The sequence below is a fragment of the Falco rusticolus genome, chromosome 8, assembly GCF_015220075.1.
Source record: "Falco rusticolus isolate bFalRus1 chromosome 8, bFalRus1.pri, whole genome shotgun sequence".
NCBI lineage: Eukaryota > Metazoa > Chordata > Aves > Falconiformes > Falconidae > Falco > Falco rusticolus.
Window position 1 is genome coordinate 51,687,783 of NC_051194.1, and position 20,534 is coordinate 51,708,316.

At 41.2% G+C, this 20,534-nt stretch overlaps 1 protein-coding gene across 4 annotated transcripts in view; it reads right to left on the reverse strand.

The window, feature by feature from the left end:
- Nucleotides 1–3,632: 3,632 nt before the first annotated feature.
- Nucleotides 3,633–20,534, reverse strand: part of BMPR2 (bone morphogenetic protein receptor type 2) — a 109,649-nt gene continuing 92,747 nt past the window's right edge. Inside the window, exons 9-14 of one of the 4 annotated variants that reach the window (XM_037396956.1) lie at nucleotides 20,209–20,356; nucleotides 19,150–19,286; nucleotides 15,334–15,506; nucleotides 12,974–14,253; nucleotides 11,488–11,568; nucleotides 11,091–11,201 (exon numbers count right to left, since the gene is read on the reverse strand). In XM_037396956.1, coding sequence (XP_037252853.1) covers nucleotides 11,519–11,568; nucleotides 12,974–14,253; nucleotides 15,334–15,506; nucleotides 19,150–19,286; nucleotides 20,209–20,356 — 1,788 coding nt within the window. In that variant the 3' untranslated portion in view covers nucleotides 11,091–11,201; nucleotides 11,488–11,518. Of the gene's footprint in view, nucleotides 11,569–12,973; nucleotides 14,254–15,333; nucleotides 15,507–19,149; nucleotides 19,287–20,208; nucleotides 20,357–20,534 lie in introns of all 4 variants that reach the window. The other 3 variants (XM_037396954.1, XM_037396955.1, XM_037396957.1) reach the window with 3 other exon arrangements.

Consider the following 20,534-nt stretch of genomic DNA (forward strand, 5'->3'; position numbering starts at 1 on the left):
GTTTGCTCAGACGCTCTGACTTGCTTTCCTTAATCATCTTCCACAGACCAGCTGTCCTCAGGCAGCGTTATTAGTTGTTTTTGTAAAGGAGGGATGAGTGATCCCCAAAGCATGACTTTGGCTCAGATCACCATTTGTGGATTTCTCACAGACTTTCCCTATGGTACTGAGAGACGAAAGAAGAAGATCCCCTGACATAAAAGCAGAAGACCCAAGTGCATTTAAATTCTAGGAATCAAAATGTTTCAACTTCTTGTTGGATGGAGAATGACAACCTTTCAGGCTAACATGAAAAGCTGAATTTATACAGATACAAACATTTTGGTATAGTCAAGTTTTCCTGCCTGTGGAAAATTAACCTTCTTATCCAATAGAACGTGCCTTGGGTCATGGCAGCGAGCAGATGTCTATAATCTCCTGCACGTGGAGAATTTCCATAACATCAGAATTAGCAAGAAGTAAATGGGGAAAAAAACCCTGAATGGAAACAAATGGAAGACTGACGTGGCTGCGTTCCACAAAGTACATTCTGCAGCTGCATCACTGCTCTGGAACAAAGGGGAGTATAATTATTGTTGTTTTACGTTCATTTCCCATTTAGCAAAGCAAAAGCTGAATAAAAGTGGCTGTTATTTCTGCAGGAAAGAGCTGGCTGAGGTGAGTATATGAGGTCACACAAGGAAATCTAGGAGGAGACTATTGCTTAAGCCTGCATAGCTCACGCACCCAGTAAAAAATATATCAGTAAAATTCACCAGTTACATTTTGTTATTGCAGAGCTCAGTCAAGGCTTCTCGGATGCCCTGGAAATAAGACTCAGCCACACCTGCCGGGGTAGGGCAGGACTTGGCTGCTTTTGCTGTCGGCAAGGAGTGGTGATTGCCGGAGAGGGAACATCTCCTTCTGTCACAGCTGCCCGCCAGCCTTTCTTGGTGGCAGCAGCCCCTCCATCCAGGGCACTAGCGATGGAGGAAAGGGCATGCAGGAACTCTTGTTATTTCCGCATGGATCAGGTCAGCATCCCTCCCCATCTTGCTGCAGTGCTGCCACCACCCTCTCTGCCCCACTCCAGAGGCAGGATGGCCAGCAGGGCAGTGGGGAACTGGACTGTTGTGTCCCAGGGAAGCCAGAGCTTCATGAGGTTCTCAGAGCTCCTGGCGTCCCTGGAGCCTCCTGACCCTCCCTGACTAGGCTACAACCTCAGGAGAAACCCAGCTTTCTTGGAGCCATTTCTGGGAAGGCTTGAGAGGTCTCAGGCTCCCCCCAATGTCATTGAGGCCTCTGGATACAAAGAGCTTTGTAGGATTGTCCTTAGAGCCCCACACGCAGGTAATAAGACCTGGCCGGCCAGCCTCTGTCTCCTGTGGGCCGTATTGCTCAGCCATCTTGAGCTGACAGCAAGCCACTGCCTGTAAGCAGAGCGCTCTCCTTCGGGGAGGGACCTTCTCCTTGTAGCAACGGCCCTCAACTCCTAATCCTTTTCTAAAGGCAGAAACCCGCAAGGCAGCTGCAAATCCAGCCTGGAACACGGAGTCTGCCTCCTGCTCACAGGGGAAGCAGGGCTCGCCACCGTCCCCCCCTGCAGCCAGGGCTTTCTAGGTTCGTTTGTGGGACCGGGGCGATTTGCCGCGCAGGCAGGTGCTCAGCCACACGCTCAGCCACACGCTGCTGGCCTCGCTGTGTTGCTGCCTCCTGATCTATGAGAACAAGAGATGCAGCTCCTCAGTCTGCCTCCTTCCTTTGCATTTTGGAGGTAGTTCTTTGGCTACAGAGGTGTAAGACTGGCACCACTTCATTTGCTTGCAAAAATCCTCACTGTGGGTAGAGAAAAATAACAAGAATTAAGTATGGAGAAGAGATACAAACAATGAAGCAGCCAGGGTGGAGGATGGGTCCCACCCATCTGTGTGTGATGGGAAGCGCTGGAGCCAGTGGGGTCCCACAGTACAGTGCTCTAAGGTGCAAGGTGCGTGTTGACACACAAGCACTGTGGGGTCTGGGATGCTCATGCTGTGGAGCTGGTGCTGATGTGGAACCCCTTCCCGAGGCCAAGGCAAACCCAGGAACGCTGGGAGTGGAACCAAAGGAAAAGGGGCTCACTGCTCCGGTGACGTGGCACTAAGCTGAGTTTCGTAGCGCTTTGTGTAAGGCTGCCTCAAAGCTATGGCAGCTGTGGCGGCTGTTGCTCAAGTGAGCTTGCAGGGTGGTGGCAGTGCCCTTCTTCTGAGCTCCAGAAGGAGAACCGAGGAGACCCGAGTCCCCTCCACATGGCAGAGGGGCTGCCCCAGAGCCCAGCTAGCTTTGCATGGCTGGAAAGGGAGGGAGAGGTGGGGCTTGTTTCCTGTTTAAAGGGAAGACTTAATAGTTTCCTTCTGGTCAGGAAGGTGACTTAGTGGGGGTGATACTCAGTTCTCGGGACCATTTTGCATGCGTTTCCCTTTGTTCTCCACACGGACAAGCATCCACATCCGACAGCCCGGCACCCTGCTGCCTGCCTTAGCGGCAATCTGGCCATGGGGCACCAACTCCCTCACGCTTAGGAACGGTCACACTGGAGATAAAAAGATGAGGTCAAGTGAACGGCATCACCTGCGTACAGGCAGAGTGTAGCTACCGTTTGTGTGGCAGCGATTCCAGGTAATGGCTCAGCTTGAAGTGCCTCACAAGCATGATTGGAAGAAGGGAAAGCAGTGGAAGAGCTCTTCATTGCAAAGTAACAAATCCCAGACAACTCCTTCAAAACGAAGGTCTTGCATCAGGAGCTGAAAAACACCAGGAAGCAAAACAAAGGAGGCTGTGGTGAAGCTAAGAGCCGCCTCTTCCCAGCACGTTCCCTGCAGGAGGCACAGCAGCCAGCTCCTGGCTCAGGCCCGTCAGCGGGGGACACCTGCAGGGTTCTGCTACTGACTTCAACCATCTCTTCTGGTTCTGTCGGAGAGGACAGCCGCTCTGGGCTGGGAAAGCTCCTGCCTGCGAGCATGCCCTGACATTGCCTCCTCACGGGGAGGGGAAGGAGTGCAATAGATCGTGTGGGAAGAACAGGGAGCCGCTATTTTAATTCTTTTCCCACCTACAGAGGTTGTTGCTTGCTGTGTTCCCCTCCCCACATGCCTGGTTGCCCCCAACCTTGACTTCTAGCCAAGTGCAGCCCAACCAAAATAGGAGGAATTTTAACACCTTTTTATCTTGTCTTCTTTTTTGTTTTGTTGTTTGTTTTTTCCTTTTCCCTCTTCGTTTTTCTGCATTTAAGCACTTAGCAGGCAGACAAGGTGTGACAAGAAGCCACCTGTAAGGCCTGCTGCTCTGAAATGCCTACAAAACTGTGTTTAGCTGCCAACACCAGCACCCCACCCGCTGCCCGGTGAGAATGGGCAAAACGCAAGCAGAGGCACCGCATTGATGCGCAGGGACGAGCCCCAGTTATCTCACACTTCTACCTGGTGACGCTGCCGTGTGCCATCTGCCACATGCCTCAGGTGCCTGCAAGTCCCACGCAGCCCTCTGTTACGAAGCAGTTCCTTATCCCTTAACAAAACACAGCTGCAGCAGGAGCTTGTTTTCCTCTCACTCCTGCGAGCATGTCTTATTACTCGTAGACAATAACCCCATGAAAAACCCACAAAAGACCATGCTTTTTGTCATTAATATGATCTTTAATAAATGGAATAATGCACCATTTTACAGCAAGCCTTTTCTTTTAGAGCTAAAGAATAGCCTTTTAAATGTTCTTATCCAATGTCTCTGTATCAATACAATCTCTTTATTTAGGTTTATATATAACAAAGCAATTCTTACAAGTATTCATAGAAAACTCTGTAGTGGCTTTAACAATGTCAGCTTTCATAGTGGCATCCACAGATGATTAAAAAACAAAAATTAGCTTTTTATTTCATACTCACACTGTTCCATGAAACACAACTTATACAGCATAGCAAGGGTATTGGGCAGCTTATACAAAAGAAATAACTGAAAGCAATTATTTATAAATTCATACATGATATTTCCTCAGTCATTTGACAGAAAAATCAAAAATACCCGTTAACAAAAGGGTTCTGATGAGACTCCATATTCTAGGGTTTCTCCCCCTCTTCCCCAGAAAAGCTCGCTCAGAAAGTAATGTAATGCTGTCTTTACAGTCTTTCGTAAGGAAAATGGCAGTTTCACATCTCCTTATTTCAGCTTCTACAGAAGACCAAACCCTAGAAATCAGTCTTTGCCACGTTCATTTTCCTCTTATACTGCACTTGGGGGGAAAATAATCAACAGTGATTGTAAAATATGATTCCAGCTTATATAAATGTGAATAGAGCACACTTTTCCTCTAGAGACAAAAAGCAGACAAGAAACATTACATACAAACTGTTTTAAATACATTTCAACAGTGTGAAAGAAAGAGAAGAGTCACCAATTAGGAAATTCAAAAGTTACAAACAAAAGTCAGCTATAACTTGGGCTTGCCTGTTTCTTTGTTCTTGTGACTTGTTTTACAAACTACAGAAACATTAACTACTTTCTTTACTTTTGAATAAACAAGACTGAAGTGTGATACTTCATGATACAGTTCTGAAGCACAAAAAAAAGTGAATCAAGTGCTCTAGAAATAAACCACACACATTTTTGCTCTGTCTTAAAAACAAGAGAATGGGCTACAAAAATTGACTTTTGGGAGACCTTAAAACTAGGGAGTTATAGAGGCTAATTATTTCTGCTTTAGAATAGTTACCAGGCAAGATGCTATGCCCCGATGGATGTATGCACCTGTGACATACCTGCAGAAGCCTGCAAGAACTTTGAAGAAATCCTTCCTTACTATGCTAGTTACTGCGCTTGTTGAAGCAGGATGTATGCACTAAAGTTAACCAACTGAATGACTTGCAAATGTACACGACTGTTGATCAGTAGGCTTTTAGAAGTATCTGACAATACGTTATAACCTAACGTAACTCCGCCTAGTTCCTGCTCGTTACGCACGTTATGTATATTAAACCACAGCGAAATAATATAGAAACTGCCATAAAAAATAATTGGTATTAGTAACACACCACAGCGGCCACTAAATTGGACCTGCACGAAGTCCAGATCAACACTAAAGGGCTTTGGTGTAAATGAGTCTGTATCTTGAAACTTTCTGCTCCCACTGGTGCAGTTCCACCCTCTCAACACGCACTGGCACTGACCCGCCGGACAGCCCGGACATCAGCTAACACCTTGGCGCGTTAGCAGCCAGGGTTCACTGGTGGTCCCGCATCCCACCTTAGCATTCCCAAGGGCTAATCCTCCCAAGAAGTTTTTCAAACCACTGCTGGCGGAACCCAGCCCTCCTGTGCCCATAACCAGTGGCAGACTCCTCTGACTGCAGCGGCAGCTCGCCCAAGCGCCAGCCGATGGGATGCTGATTTCACAACTCCCACTTCGATCTGCGGAAGCGCTTAAATCTGTTATATCAGAAGTGGAAGTTCTGCTACCCATTTTAGTCAGTACAGAAGAAACCTCAAAATGAGCAATCTGACTTGTTACTATTTCACATCAAAACTGAGCCTACTTGGGTGGGGTGGGAGGTGGGATCCAAAAAGGGATGTATTTCTACAGCTACAGTTTTATATGACAAGATAGAAGCCTAAAATGTAATTGGATTTAATGGACTAAAATACTACGTTTAAATGGCAACCACACACGTTAACTACAGCTACTACGCAAAAAAGCCTTGTAAAAATCACCGTTTATTAAGTACTTTGGGTTATTTTTTTGATGTTTAAAAGAGGTACCGTAAATTGCTCAGCTTCAGTAAAGTTTGTCACGTGCATCCCCCCAGCTTTCTCTCTCTTTTTCGTAAATCCATTCCATCTGAGCAATCAGGAACAAATCTGTCATGAGAGATCGTGTGCTACCGGACTGTCACAAACTGATCCCAATCTTACTGTGATGCACTAAAGACAACTTAAAATGGCATATGAAAAAGAACCTTATACTTGCTACCAGTGCTACCGTCTGATGCTGTAACTCACAGAATTTTATCCTGGAATTTATGCACAACACACATATGCATCTAAATACATACAGAATTTACATTAAAAAAATATACATTTGGCATCACTGCAATATGTATAGCTTTTTCACTGAAAAAGTTGAACAAAAAAATAATAAGCATATTAAAAATGGAGGTTAATATATTTATCTGTTAAAACGGATAGTGGGAGACCAGACAGAAAAATGTGAATAATCCAAATTTATGCAAAATACTAAGTTGTCCAGTCTATTAACTTTCACAGACTAATCAATTCTATTTCAATTTTCTTTGATAAGCTGCTCCAAATTTTCCAATCAGACACCAGGTCACGTATATGCTACTGTGCTTGGCAATTATTATTTTTATGACTTAAAAACAGCCACTTTCAGCAATGGGAACTGCCATCATTTTTACACAAGTAAAAATTACAGCATAATGAATTTCTCCTGTATGAACTAAATATGTGAGTTTTTAAATTCTCCCTAATTAGGCTGGAACTTTCCATAATAATGTTTCAATAGCAGAATGGCTATGATCTTTTGAATACTTTTAATGAAAGAAAATTATAATCTGAACATAGGCTTAGTAATGTTACATTAGCGGACTATTATTTTTTTAACATTTAAAAAAGGAGTATCGTTGGAGCAAAATCACTGAACACAAACTATGGCATATACAATGTGTACATATGTATTTTTTAAGTAGCAATTTCATTATTATTAAACTTGGCCCAGTAATCTATTCCATACAAATACAGAACTTCCTTATTCTCCTTTCTGAGGCAGGTAGGATTAAAGATTTCTTTTAGAGAAAGCTGACAGATGGGAAGATAAGTACTTTCTGAACATATTTATAAGGAGGGTTTTTTTGGTAGGATGGTTGGTTGGTTCCTGAAACCGGCCAGCAACCATCTTGCATTTTTTTTGTCCCCAGTCCACTGAAAAAAAAAAAGAAACTGTCTTGCTTTTTAAAATTAGGTAATTTTCTACATGGAAACAAGACACAAATGAACGGCAGTAAGAAAGCAAAATACAAACAGAAACACGCTTTGTTTCTGAGAATATTCTAATGATGACAATGTCGATAGGTTTTCTTTTAAATGAGGAATTCCTTTATCTTTAGCTGTGCAATTTAAGAGCATCCTAGAGTTTCAAGAAAGGAATTTTTAAAACTAATTGTTTAGCACATGAAGCTATAAAGCATTATAAGTAAATTCAGGGTAAGTGTTGCAGATAATCCGATTTGTAAATACCAATTTCAGAAGAAAATACATCTGACTATGAGGCATGTTCAAATGGTTAGAATTCACATTCTGAAAATCACGTTATGTTGGTGAGCATCTCTACTATAGGAAACAGAAAAAGACAATGCATTAACCTAAGCAACTCTTCTGCTTCTATTAGCACATGATTTCTAAAACCAGTAAGATTTTGGATTTTGGCTTATATATACAAACATCACAAATGTTTGCTCTAAAATTTTACTTGAATTATACATTATAAATTACCATAGCAAATATTCTACTGTTGCCTATTTGACAGCGGCACAATTCATAGGTATTTACACTATCATTCTATTTTCATTTTGCTATATTTATCTTGCCTGCAATATACATGAGAAATTGATAGAAAATTATCAACTTTTATCATTATCCTTTCTTCTTAAAAAAACCCCTCCAAAACCAAACCAAAAGAAAACAAACCCACAAAGAAATAAAACACGTTTGTCTCCCCTGATTATAGTACATTTATCAACTATGCATGAGACCGATCTGTAGAATTCTCTCTCTTACATGTATTTTGTTTGGTTAAGGATGACTCCCCATGGTATAAGATAAAATAAAGTATCATTTAATTTACAGAGAAAGTATTCTGTGGAGATTGGATTATGTGCTGTGAGCAAAAAAGGGGCATTACTAATTTAAGCATTAAAACCAAACTGCTAATCTGATCTCATCTAGCTGTTTTACAGTAGGTTTACAATTACAATATTGTGGTACCTGCTCAAGAGTTTGTTTTGACTGAACTTTACAAATAAATATTTTTTCTCTATTCAATCTATACGGTATTTTCCAATAAAGTACATATTTTTATCATGTTACAAATTCTATTTATCCACGGTAGATTACAAAGCCAGTACTTTCTACTACTAATAATTCATCCCAAAAGCCCTCCAGCAAGAGACAGAAACAGATAAAGGAAAAGAAACCATTAGGTTTACTTTAAGGATGTTTAAGGAAAACTGTAGAAGAACATTTTCATCTGGTATTATAATGATTTTGATTGCATCGAGCATAAAAAACTTGGATTTCTTACAAAGGATCGGCCTGAAAGAAAGGCTAGAAGACTGGTACAAATCTGTCTTAGCAGAAAGAAGCAGCAGCCAGAGCAAATAACTTTTCTCTCCCCAGAGTGTTTCAAGTTAGATAAGAGTGTCCTAAATACGCTTTTCAGCCCATATTCTGAAATGCTGATGATGATACATGCAAGGCAAAGGAAAAAGTCATTGGGAAAGGAGTGAAGAATCTTCAATATGCATGATAAAGCGACGATCACAAAACAGCATACCGTATTTCAAATGGAGACTCAAAGAAGGCCAAAAGAGAAGGAAACCCCAGCCAGCATTATGAACAGAATGCCAAAAATTCTGATTCAGGTCTTGAAACCCAGCTGAGCAACTGGCAGGTTTTCAACATCTGGGATGCGAGATTGGAGCAGATGGGAAGCCAGAGAGTGAATTAGAAGTAAAACCAGAGAAAGGCAGTATTTTTGAAGAGGGGAGATATAACTGTGTATTTATATGGGCAGATAACACAATTATGCCTCAGAGGCGGAAGGTGCTACTTGAACTGGTGCTTGAAGAACACAGGAAGCCCAGACTGTGTCTCCTGGCTTGTATTTCTACAACTACACTTAATCGAAGTCTGGATTTTTAAAGTTATCTCTTGGAGATATCTAGGAGAATCTAAGAAACATTAAGAAGCATTACAAGAGAAAACCATAGCAATCAAGCATAAACAAGGGAGTTTGGGAAACAGCACGAATCAGATGTAGCAAGGCATGTATTACGCGAGTTGTATCACCAGATATAGACAAACAGGGCTGGCAAAGTTTACCTTGAGGTGCGGGGAGGAAATAATGTAACAGCAAGGAAACAAATGAGCTTGAAAGCACAGAGCATCTGTTTCAGTCAGCTGAAAGGAGACAGGCTGGGGGAGACAATTGTTTGCTGCCAGTATCCTGCCACAGGAGTTTGGCAGGCTGGCTGAATAGATTTTCTTTCTTTGAACATCATCAGTTTTCAGATAAAGTGATAAAACTTTACTCAGTACCAAAGACAGACATGTGTTATATCTTGTTTATCTCAATAGTTTTTACTGAAGTGTTTTCAATCAGAAAGAATACTTCTCAGGGGGAAGGGTATTTATTACGTGGAAGCAGGTCCTGACCAATAAGAAAATTAATTTCCTTTGAGTAAACAGTAAAAACAATAATTCTAAAAAAAGGTAGGGTTTACTTGAGATGGTGAAAAACCGATTTATCTCACTCAATAGGTATTACATTCATGTCCACTGACACCTAAAATCAATGTACATACAAACTGAAAGAAGGGTCTAAGCAGAGGGAAAAAACCCCAACCCTCCCCTGCAAACACTTATAACCATGAATTTTAAAAGCATGCAGTAAATTTTAAAAAGATGAATGAGAGGCTCTAAAAACTCTGAAGGGAGAACAAGTTTCACCTCAACCCAGCAACAACAGACAATTAGGATGCACCTACCTGCTTAAGTAATCAGGCTGATTTTACCCTAGACTCTCTGTAAGGAGGTAAATCAGGACAAATTTGCAACTCATCACAAAACTGTTTTGTACCAAGTAAGATTCATGATTCTTCCTCTGTGTAAAGAGAACACGTTCGCAACCTGTCTTAACTAGAGCTTTTAAGTATGACAGTTATTAAGATTTCTGAATAAAACGTATTTTTCAAAGTACATCATTAGTGATCTAAATAAGCCTTTACATAAATACAGGGGGTAAAACTGCACAGAAAATAAAAAGGAAAAAACCATCTGACATGGTTTTCTTACATTTGTTCAACGTTTTGTTATTCAGAACTTCACAGGCTAGCATCTACTACTATAAAGGAAACACATTTTGATTTGGAAGGATCAAAGGAAGTGTATTGAGCTCGGATTTTTTTTTTTTTTGTTCCTTTTTAAAAGCCCTTTCAAGTTGGGGAAAATTCATGCGTTGTCACCTCAGAGCACAATGTGATATAGGCAGCTTCAAGCTGGCTATGGTGTGCAAAGTTCACTGTCATGACTAGCTGACTGCTCAACTGTCAGGGAAAAATTAACAAATACAAAACGGGGAACGTGGCAGTTTTAGAAACACACTTTTCAATAAAGCATACTGTGAACTATAGACTATTGCACATTTCAACATGACACAAGAAAAACGAGGGGTTCAAAAGAGAATACACTTTGTAACATAGAAATATACAGACTACCTTGTGCACAGAAATCAAAACATGGTTACAAGACACCACTGCAGTCAAACCTGTCTTATAGTCTGCTTATGATCTTAGTGACCTTAAGAAACTGGTCCAAACTGATTATCAGCAATACTTTTTTTTGTTATTCTTTTTTAAAAAAATATTTTGAGACCACATTCTTGATACACATATATATATTCCGTGGTCAAAACAGACAGACTTAACTTTAGCGATACTAAATAAAAGTGCAAAAACATTCAAAAAATAAAACAAAATAAAAAAATATGGAAGCATAAGCTAAAAATTTTCTGCATAGCTGAAATCTATTTAAAGCGAGTCCTTGGTACGGGTTGCTGACAGGAGGAGAAAGCAGTTTTTTTTAAAATGTCTTCTGCACGTTTGTTTCAAATAATGCAAAAAAAAGGTCATTTGTTGGCTTTTAAAGTATTTCACAGGCAGTTCACTCCTGCGTCCTTAGATACCATTGTGGTGGCAGTGCCTCCTTCCGCAAGGTACACAGCAGTGCTGGATTTGGAGTGGACTGCCTGGTCACTGCCGTTATTGTTGACCTCGCAGTGCAGCGGCTCGGTGGAGATGACCCATGTTGAAGGACGCCACCGCTTAAGTGAGTACGGAGTTTTCACACGCTTCTTGATCTTTTCTCCTGAGCCCGATTTGCCATCCTGTGAAGAGTCACCTACTAAAGAGAGGGAAAAAACAAAACAAAACCAAAAAAAGAAAAAAACCAAACCCAAACAAAAAATAAAAACAGAGCAGAAAATAGTATTATGAGGAAGATAAGATTAGACTGGAGAGTCCAGGGTTGTTACTCATGCAAAACAGAACAAAAGAACAAAATCTTATCACACGAATCAACTGTGTGGCAGAGGCATGGCAGGTCTATCAACCACAGTAGCTGCCACTAAAACAAGGGGTCAGATTCTGTTCTCTGTCAGAAATTACTTCAGTGAAGTAATTTGTGTTACCTTGAATGCACATTGGCATCAAACAGCAGAATCAGCATTTGACTTTTGAGGGGCTTTTGCAATCATAGTATCTTATATTACCTGTAATGGGAGGTACAAAAAAATGTCGCTACTACAGGACGGCAAAGGCTAAACTTTTAATAGCATAATTAAATCATAGGTCCCCTAATCCTGCTTAACCTGGCAAAGCATTTCACCTGAAGACAAAATGGTCCGTTCTCCGTTAAGATCCTAAGTCAGGATTTGGGATGTTTGGTTGTACAACTGGCGAAAGCAACTTTAATCATGACAAAATTTCAGCAGCAGAAATCTGACTGTTACAAAACTTTATATAACCTTCAAACCCTTTCTTTTAATTTAACCTTCAATTAAAGAAAGTTACTGCAATAATCTTTTTTCTTTACCTCAATAAGATTTCAACTCAAGTCAACATGTTAAGACAAAATTAGGGTTTCCTACTTAAAAGGAAGGCTTTAACATTCTACTGCTGAATATTCAACTACATTTCTTGAAAGATTTGTTCTGTTTTGTTTCTAAACCTTTTCTTTCCAAATATGCCTGGCACCACAGATTATTTCACTAGTATCCCAGCATCTGTCTAAACACAGTCAGAGGTTTGCAAGCACTTTTCAAAGACTACGGTGAATTTTGGAAATATATTCTCCTTAAAAATGCACTCTTAAAAACGCACACCTTCCAACAGCTCCAACAGGCCCGAGGTGAATCTCAGAGGAAGTACCTGATTTAACTGTAACTACACGATTACCTTCTTACTGTAAAAAGGAAAGTGCCCCATTGCAACCCCTTTGGCAGTAAAACCCTTAAAGGCAGTTATTCTGAAGGAGTCTATTAAAATCAATTTCTTCTCTAACTACTTTGATTAATTTTTAATATGTACATGGTAAGGTGAAAAAGGATTGCTAAAATTGTTGGAGCTCAGATAGCAAAGTAGAAAATGCCTGACCCTCTGTCTAGGCTGAGCTACACAGTAAAATCAGTTGCTTTACAAGTAATGAAGCATATAAGTAGTTATTATAATAAATTATTTTAATTAATGCAGCTTAGAGCCAGCTACTCTTAAGAGAATGAGCAGAAATAAGGAAAAGAAGGTGTAATGTGCCCCTGAAGGAAGACATAGGAAGCTTTTTCAATGTGCTTTGCAGCTGCCAAGGTAGGTGCCTTGCAAGGAATAATGAAAATTAGAAATCACTCCCTTCCTGGAGTCAGAGTAGACAGGTTATAAAGGGACAGATTTACTCCATGTATGTGGAAGGAAGATAGTGACCTAACGTGCTGGGGTTGATGGAGACAGAACTTTATCAAGATGATTTAAACTGTGCTGACAGAAATTAAATTTATATGGGATTTAGTAAGTACGCTTCGAGGAAGGACAGGAGAGACAGAAGCATTTTCTATTCAAGCAGACACACGTAGTTATTAAGTAAAAAAGTGTCAGGGAAACTGTTCAAGTCCTGCAGGCACTTACACTGCATACTACTGCTATCCAAACTATTTGTAGCCGACAGATCCAGTGAATTAGGCCTCTGCGCTCTTCTAGTCTGGGTCTGCCCAGGATTTCTCACTACATTCTGGATACTGACTGCAGCTGTGTCTTGCGCTGGGCAGGGGTTACTGTTGTTGTTATTGGCATTTGTTCGGCCGTTATCCAGTGGTCGCTCTCTCCTGTCTACCAGGCGGTCCAGAACACCTTCATCATGGCCAACCTGCTGCTCCCGCCTCAACAAGGGTTCATGCTCATCAGGGCTTGAATTAATATTCAGCCGACTATCCTCTCCGCTGAACTGGTTCTGAAGCATCTCCTGGGCCCTCTGCGCTACCGAACTGGCTGTCTGGCCAGATGGCACCGTGCCATTGGCGTACTGGGTTGTGCCAGCATGAGAGTTTATGCTGTGGCTTCTCCCAGCCACTCCGTTCATGGTAACTGTCACGACATGAGGTTCTGCAGCATTGATAGTGTTCATCTTGGCAATGCCCGTTTCCACTTGCTTCAAGTTTGACTTGTGCTTGCCACCAAATTTTAACCTTGGCTCCTTTGTTGAATTTTTGGTGTTTAGAGGGAGGCTTGTAGGCCTCTTCGGAAGGTTCTGTTGCTTGGGTAAAGGATAGACCTGAGCAGATGGGACATCTGGAATCAAACATGCTTGACCATTGCCAGCTTGTGTGAAGTCCTGTTGTCCTGTCACCTCTACTGCAAGTTTTATCAGTGGATAAAGCAAGCTGGAACTAGTGCTGCTGAGTGGATCTGGCCCGCTGAATTGCTTAAGCGAATGTTCCATCAGATTCTCATCAGAGCTTTCTTTCAGGTTCTTATCCACTTCTTTCGGATCCAATTTATTTGTCTCCAAGTCCTCCTCTGTTAGCTGCAGACAAACAGGGGTAGGCCCACCCGGCTGCACGACATTTGTAGTATGTAAGTTTGTTTCATCCGAATAAGGCATTTCGGATATGGTGGTCATGCCCGTGCTAGGCGTGAGGCCAGTAGTATTGGTGGTGGTAGTATTGGTGGACAAACTGGTGACGCTTGTCTCAGGACTAGGGATGCGAGCTTGTGCTTGTTGCCGCTCGTAGTTAATGGAGTTTCTGTTCTTTTCCCCTGAAGTCAATGGTGTAGTGGACATTGAGTGTTCGGAAGAAATGTTCTTCACGATGCTGTCAGTGTGGTGGATTGAATCTTCAATGTAGGAAGAGGAAGAGTAATCTGGATATGGCCTTATCTTTGATACACGCCTATGATGTGACAGATTCCTTTAAGAAAAAATAAGTGATATTAAGATCATATATGTAAAAATCACCTCATATTACAAAGCCTCTCATTTAAGAGAGCTGAATGTCTTTCAATTTCTTTTCATGCATAAACTAAGGACAGACACAGTACAAACTCAGATCTTTCAGTAGCTTCCTTGAAAAATCCTGGGTACCAGAAAATTGGTTTTACTAGGACAGCAATTTTGTCATGGCTGTTATTTACACAACTAAGTTGGATAACAGTAATTTTCTTCCATTTGTCCAATATGCTGTTTGTCCAGTTCACTGCTAAGGTACTGGTATGGTTGCAGAAAAACAACACTGAAGGAGGGCAACAAGAATTCAACACACAAGATGGAGAAAGTGATGCTGAGAAAAAGTCACAAGGTCCTAAACCATGAAAAATCTATTACTTTAACGATTTAGGTATTCTGCAATTTGAACGTAATTTTTTCCATGACAATAAACACTGCCATATACAGCAACATTACTCTTCTCTCAAATCCAGATCTCTAGTGTATATTAGTAAGCACTAATGTCAGTTCTGCAAATTCTCACTCCCTCTGGATCATGTATAAGCAGAGAATGTGCAGCACTTCTCTCCCTTGGGTCAGAATAGCAATGACTTAAACGATGGCCCTGCGGTTCTTCAGCTGAAAAGCTACAGGTTTGAGACTTAAATGATTTCTTGAACTCATGTTGCCTGCAAATTCACAGTTTTTAGCAGAAGTTTTACGAATCATTTAGCAAGAGTCCTTAAAGACAATTCATAGTCCCTTCGTATCTTTGCAAGCCTGTTTAGACACTTTGCCTATGTTCAGTTTAAAAGGCTCCTCTGTGAGCAGTACAGCTGTTTACATAAAAAGTGCCTGAATTCTGGGGACAGAGGAGATCTTAAGAACACAGGTAATAGGGATCATGTCATGCAATACACCTATATAGACTAGCTCACGTAACACACCCACTTCACGTGTGCAGAAACGTGAAGCTAGCAGAGTGCTCTAGCCTCCTTCCTGGAGTGAGCTGAGCACTGCATGGGGCATTGGCTGCTGAGTAAACCCAAATGTTTTCTCTTCTTACCGCTCATTCTGCATGGCAGTTGACATCGGGTTGACCGTTGGACTAACTGATTTATTTCTCTCCCAAATCATCATGAGTTCTGCCATCCTCTCCTCAGCACACTGCGCTGTTAGTCGAGCTTCAGCATCTTGATCCCAACAGTCTTCAATCGTTTCTTTAAGTGACCTCACAGCCTGCCAGGAGACAAAGAACACCCCTTTATCTTAAATTATTTTCCTTTTATATTGTGCTTCTAATTTACTATTTTATGACGGCATTCTGTATGCATGAAAACAGTCACAAACTGGTGAGAAAGAGAAACAGAAGACAGACAATTCCATTCAAAGCTAGTTTACCCTAACAGCAGCAATGTGCAGGTCTAGAATTATCATACCCCACACACCCACCCCAACTGGGAAGACGACGACTTAGGAAAAGCTACATTCACCAATGCCCATACAACCTTCAGCCAGCCCTTTCTGATGACTGCATACTCAGCTCGCTCTCCCTACCTTATGAAAGCTGTGCACTAAGGATTGATGATACTCTGGAAATGCTGTCATTGTTATCCTCACAATTCAGCTAATGATCTCTGCCTTGCTTCCCTGCACTGTATGCAAATAACACAGCCTTGCTCATTTCATCATGCTTTTCTTCCTCTGTTCGCTACTGTAACATCCACATGCCCCCTAAATATCAGTGAATTTGTCTGCACTATCGCTGCTCTTGCTTTACAGATGGAGAAGCAGAAACAGACACACTTTCCCAGGACCACACTGTGGGGTGAATGGTGCAGTCAGGATTAGAGCTCAAGACCTCTAAAACGTGCAGCCATATGGTCAGAGACCTGGAGAGGAGACAACTGAAATTACAAGCACCGAACACTTCTGCTTCCATTACAGGCCGAGTACAAAACCCAGGCAGACATTTAGTGGCCCCTGTTGCCAACCTGTGGCCCATGGAAAGGATACGGTTTGCCAGAACATCTCACATCTACAGCCCAGCTTTAACTTCTCCAGCACCAATGACTGTGCGCAGTCCCAGCTGGGCACTGAGGCACTCAGCGGGTCCTGCCGACTGCCTCTGTGCCAGAACTGCCTTGCTCACTCCTGGCAGGGAAAGACAGGACTAGCTCTGCATGCTAGCCAAGAGCTCCTCACCCACAGAGCGGGCTCCTGGCATTGCTTGCATCTGGCAAGTCACTGCTGCTCAGTGATGCAGCTACGGCTGCACAGGTGGGGATGAGCTCCCACACTAGCAAACCCTGCAGCTCCCTTCCCACAGCAGATCGAAGGGGGGATAAGCAATTACACCCCTCTTAGCTGAGGGACACGAGTCTAGAAGCACACTCAGGGACAATGACAGCATAGTGTAATGGATCCCTTTTCTCTCCCAGAATAAAAGCCTTCATTCGGCTTCTAGGACTTGATTTAGTCACAATTTAGACATATCCAAGTCATTGGACACTCCTCATCTCCTGTCCTACCCCTTTGTAAGACTCTCCCTTACAGGTTTCACCAGCAGTATATTTAACCAGTGTTTAATTTAACATTGCCTCTCTTCTAGCAGATCCTTTCCTTTTGATGTTTTAAGGATCATGAAAGAAGCATAGTGATGACTGTATATAGATAGTTAACAAAACTGAAGTTCTAGAGCTTCACATTTACTGCAGTAATGTGTTGTCTATTAATTTCAGGTTCAAAGAGATCTATACTACAATGCACTATTTAGAAGTTCTAGCACTCATAAAAAAAGATAGAAGGGATAGGTACTACTATCATACAGTCCTGACCTTTGAAGTCAAGCTTGGGCCCTGCTTTGGCTTTGGCAAATGCAACAAGAATGCTGCTAACATCTCAACTCAGTTCACAGCCCTTGAATTATTTTATGCACATGATCTCCACAGATTATTGACTTATACTGTGAAAAACAATACTGCCAATTAAGTTCTGTATCATAACACATATGTTCAAGAAGCAGGCTGAAACTGCATAGGTCATCATAAATACAGGACTCCACATCTTTTGAGTGCCTTAATTATGTGACCTAAAAAATAAAGCATTGCTTTTTATTTATATTTCTCCAATGAAAATGGAAAACTTCTCTAACGGATGCATTTGCAGCAAAGTGTTATAACCCAACATGTCAGCATAGCTGTAAATAACGGACAAAAGTCTTTTATCCTATACATTAGACACAGAAGATTAGGACCTGGGTCCGGGCTGAGGTTAACTGGAGCGTAGTTTTCTACAGTATCTCCCCTAGAGTGCTCGCTCATTCAGATGTTATCCTAGACTGGCACAGGGTGGAGTAGGTTGTTTGATATCCATGAGAGAACTACAGATTGTTTACTTATTCTTCTTTTCTCTTAAAGCAATGGTGTAGATTCATCCTCAGAGCTGGACTTACCATCATTATTATTATTCTGACTTTTTGCAAAAAAAGTAGTGACAACAGGAAGACTGCATTAGGCAGTTTAAATATGGGGATCATTAATATTGCTCGAGTCTATCAGTTTGTTAGAACATAATTAACATTTAAAATGGTAGTCTGCAAAACAAAACAAACCTTCTTGAACTGTATTAGTTATAACTGTCTTCAGAAACAGCTCTCAAGCTTGGTTCTTCCAACACTGCATTTGCCAACATGGCTACAGTTAAAACAGTTGCTGCTTCATTTCCTATACAGTTTGGCTGAGGGTTTTTCTTGCCCCCCACCCCAGACTGGCTGTGAAAAACCTCTCTACAAAGTTCTCAACTCGGTTACAACATGTTTTACAACAGTGTTAATACTGGAGGCTATGTTCCTCTCTGAAAATGGTTTCATACATATTTACAAGTACCAGCATAGATGAGGCCTTAGGCTCCCCGCTATCTGCACAGTAGCTACACACTTATCAACTAGCAAAGTCTCTGAAGATTGAAGGGTGTAATTTCAGTAAGGGAATAACCAGAAGTATTTTTAAAATAACAGCCAAATACATCATTATCATACTTGCAATTGAGCTATTTTAGCTTAAAGAAGTTACCATGTATCAGGTGGAACCCAGTAACTGTCTGCATTTCACTTTGCTTGTAAAAAAAGACAAACAACCCCCCCTAAACTAAGGGGATTTGCATTACCTCACCCTTGCTGCAGATGAAAGCAAGCACACAGACTCTTACCAGAGTTCAGCTGACTTGCCGTAACTTGTTGGCCTGCAGCAGCAAGAAAGGCTCTAAGCCATATCTATACTAATTCAAAACAACAAACAACATTACTATGTTTATAGTCTTGAAAATAAAAATTGCAGATCAAATGAAGCCATATAAAGTTCCTAATGCAGTTATAATGAAATGATTGCTAGAAGCTGTAGCCTCTGCAAATTCTGAGAGCTATACAACAACTGCAGAAAAACCTTATTACAATTTTATAGATTTAAGTTTTGCAAGAGTATATCTATATTTTTGCTAGCTGTTTTAGGGTGTTATTAGTTTATAGATGTCAAAAGGCAGAAAATGCCTTTATGTTTCTCATGCACACAGAGAACATATGGGCACTTTCATGCACAATAGTACAGATACTGTCTAACAAGTAATATAACAAGTTACCCTCTGTATATCATACTTCAACACCCAATAATAATCACAGTACTTTTCCTTAAAAGAAATCTAACTTTTATGTAAATGGCTTTTCAAAAAATGAATTCAGTATTTAACAAGTCCAGACAGAAGCAGCTCCCAAACCTTAAATACTAACAATTTTTTTAAAAAAAGAATGTATTAAAAAATTGCTTTTAAGAAGTGAGGTCACTCTGTATCTGGTGAAAAGATTGTTTCTTTGAAAATTGTCTCTCACCAGGCTGTTCTCCTTCCACGCTTCTGGGAATTTTGGTCTTTGCTTCTCTCTAGACACCAAGACTTGCATATCTTCAAAAGTGGGATGGTTTCCGACTTCTGTCTGGAAAGCCATCTGGTACTCTGGCACAGATTCCCCTGTTAGCAAAGGGAAGAAAGAAAATATCACAGACTAAAAGGCAGAGCAAGGGCTTTCAGGTGATGAAAGGTAGTATCGAAGTTGGTCTGTTGAGAGGTTCTCTACTTTCCTCAAAAATCTAACTTCACCAAAAAAGCTGAACTGCAAATAAATTGTTTTTCAGCAACCTCTCAAAGGATAGCATCTTTAGTTTTTGCTGGTTGAGTGGCACATTCGAATGTCTGAGAGCCTGAGGATGACACCTAATTTCTGTGAAACACTGCTGACTGGATATATTCATCTGGGAGGAAGCCCAGCAAGATTACAAGTCTCTGCACATGAAGTGCAGTACATTCACTACAGAGAGAACGGTGCATGTCAGAATAACTCTGTAAGCTGTATCTTGGGAAGAAGATGGTGTTGTGACACAAAATTAGAAGTCTACTTCCTCTTGGTTTATATTACAGGTATGGAGGATTCCCCTGATTTTTCAACATCACTAGCATAAATAAAAGCATGACTTGACTAAAGGCTAAATTAAACCACAGCACTTTCTCATTCATTCTCTCACGAGGAAAGTCTGAAAGACACTTCAGGCACTTCTATCAGTTCTAAGAACTGAAAGTACTGCCTTTGCCATCAGCCCAGCTCTCAGTGTTTGTAAACTCTGGGCGATAATAATAATGCTCAAATTAAACTTTGCATAAGGCCTGCAAACTGCTTAAACAGGTAATTTGAAGTCTTTCAGCATGAACCATGCTTCACACTCAGATACACTGTATTGATAACAATCGTCTTGAACGCTAGATGGCACTGACTTAATGGCAAAAACAATGGAGAAAATTATTTCCCTTCTTCACTTTAAAAAGCTATGGCTAGGGAGCAGCTTTGGTTGCTGGTACCACTTTCTACTACTACATTTTTTTCAGTTCTTTTACTTACCTGGGAAGAGGTCTGTACATCTCATAAATATCTCCCAGTAGATAAGACCTAGCGCATACATATCTACTTGTTTCAACGCAGATTCACAGTCCCTCAAGTTCACTGCTCCTTCAAGCACTTCTGGGGCCATATAGCGGATCGTACCAACCTGGAGAAACATAAAATGAAACCTTCATGTCAGAAAGCAATTTCCAAATTCAATTTATTATGGAGATTAATTTTTTTTAATAACCTACCTTGATATTTTCTACAGTTAAGGAAAATGCAAGTCCCAGCTTCTAGATTCAGGAGCCTAGTCATAACAAAACCCTTCCCCTGCTCTGTCA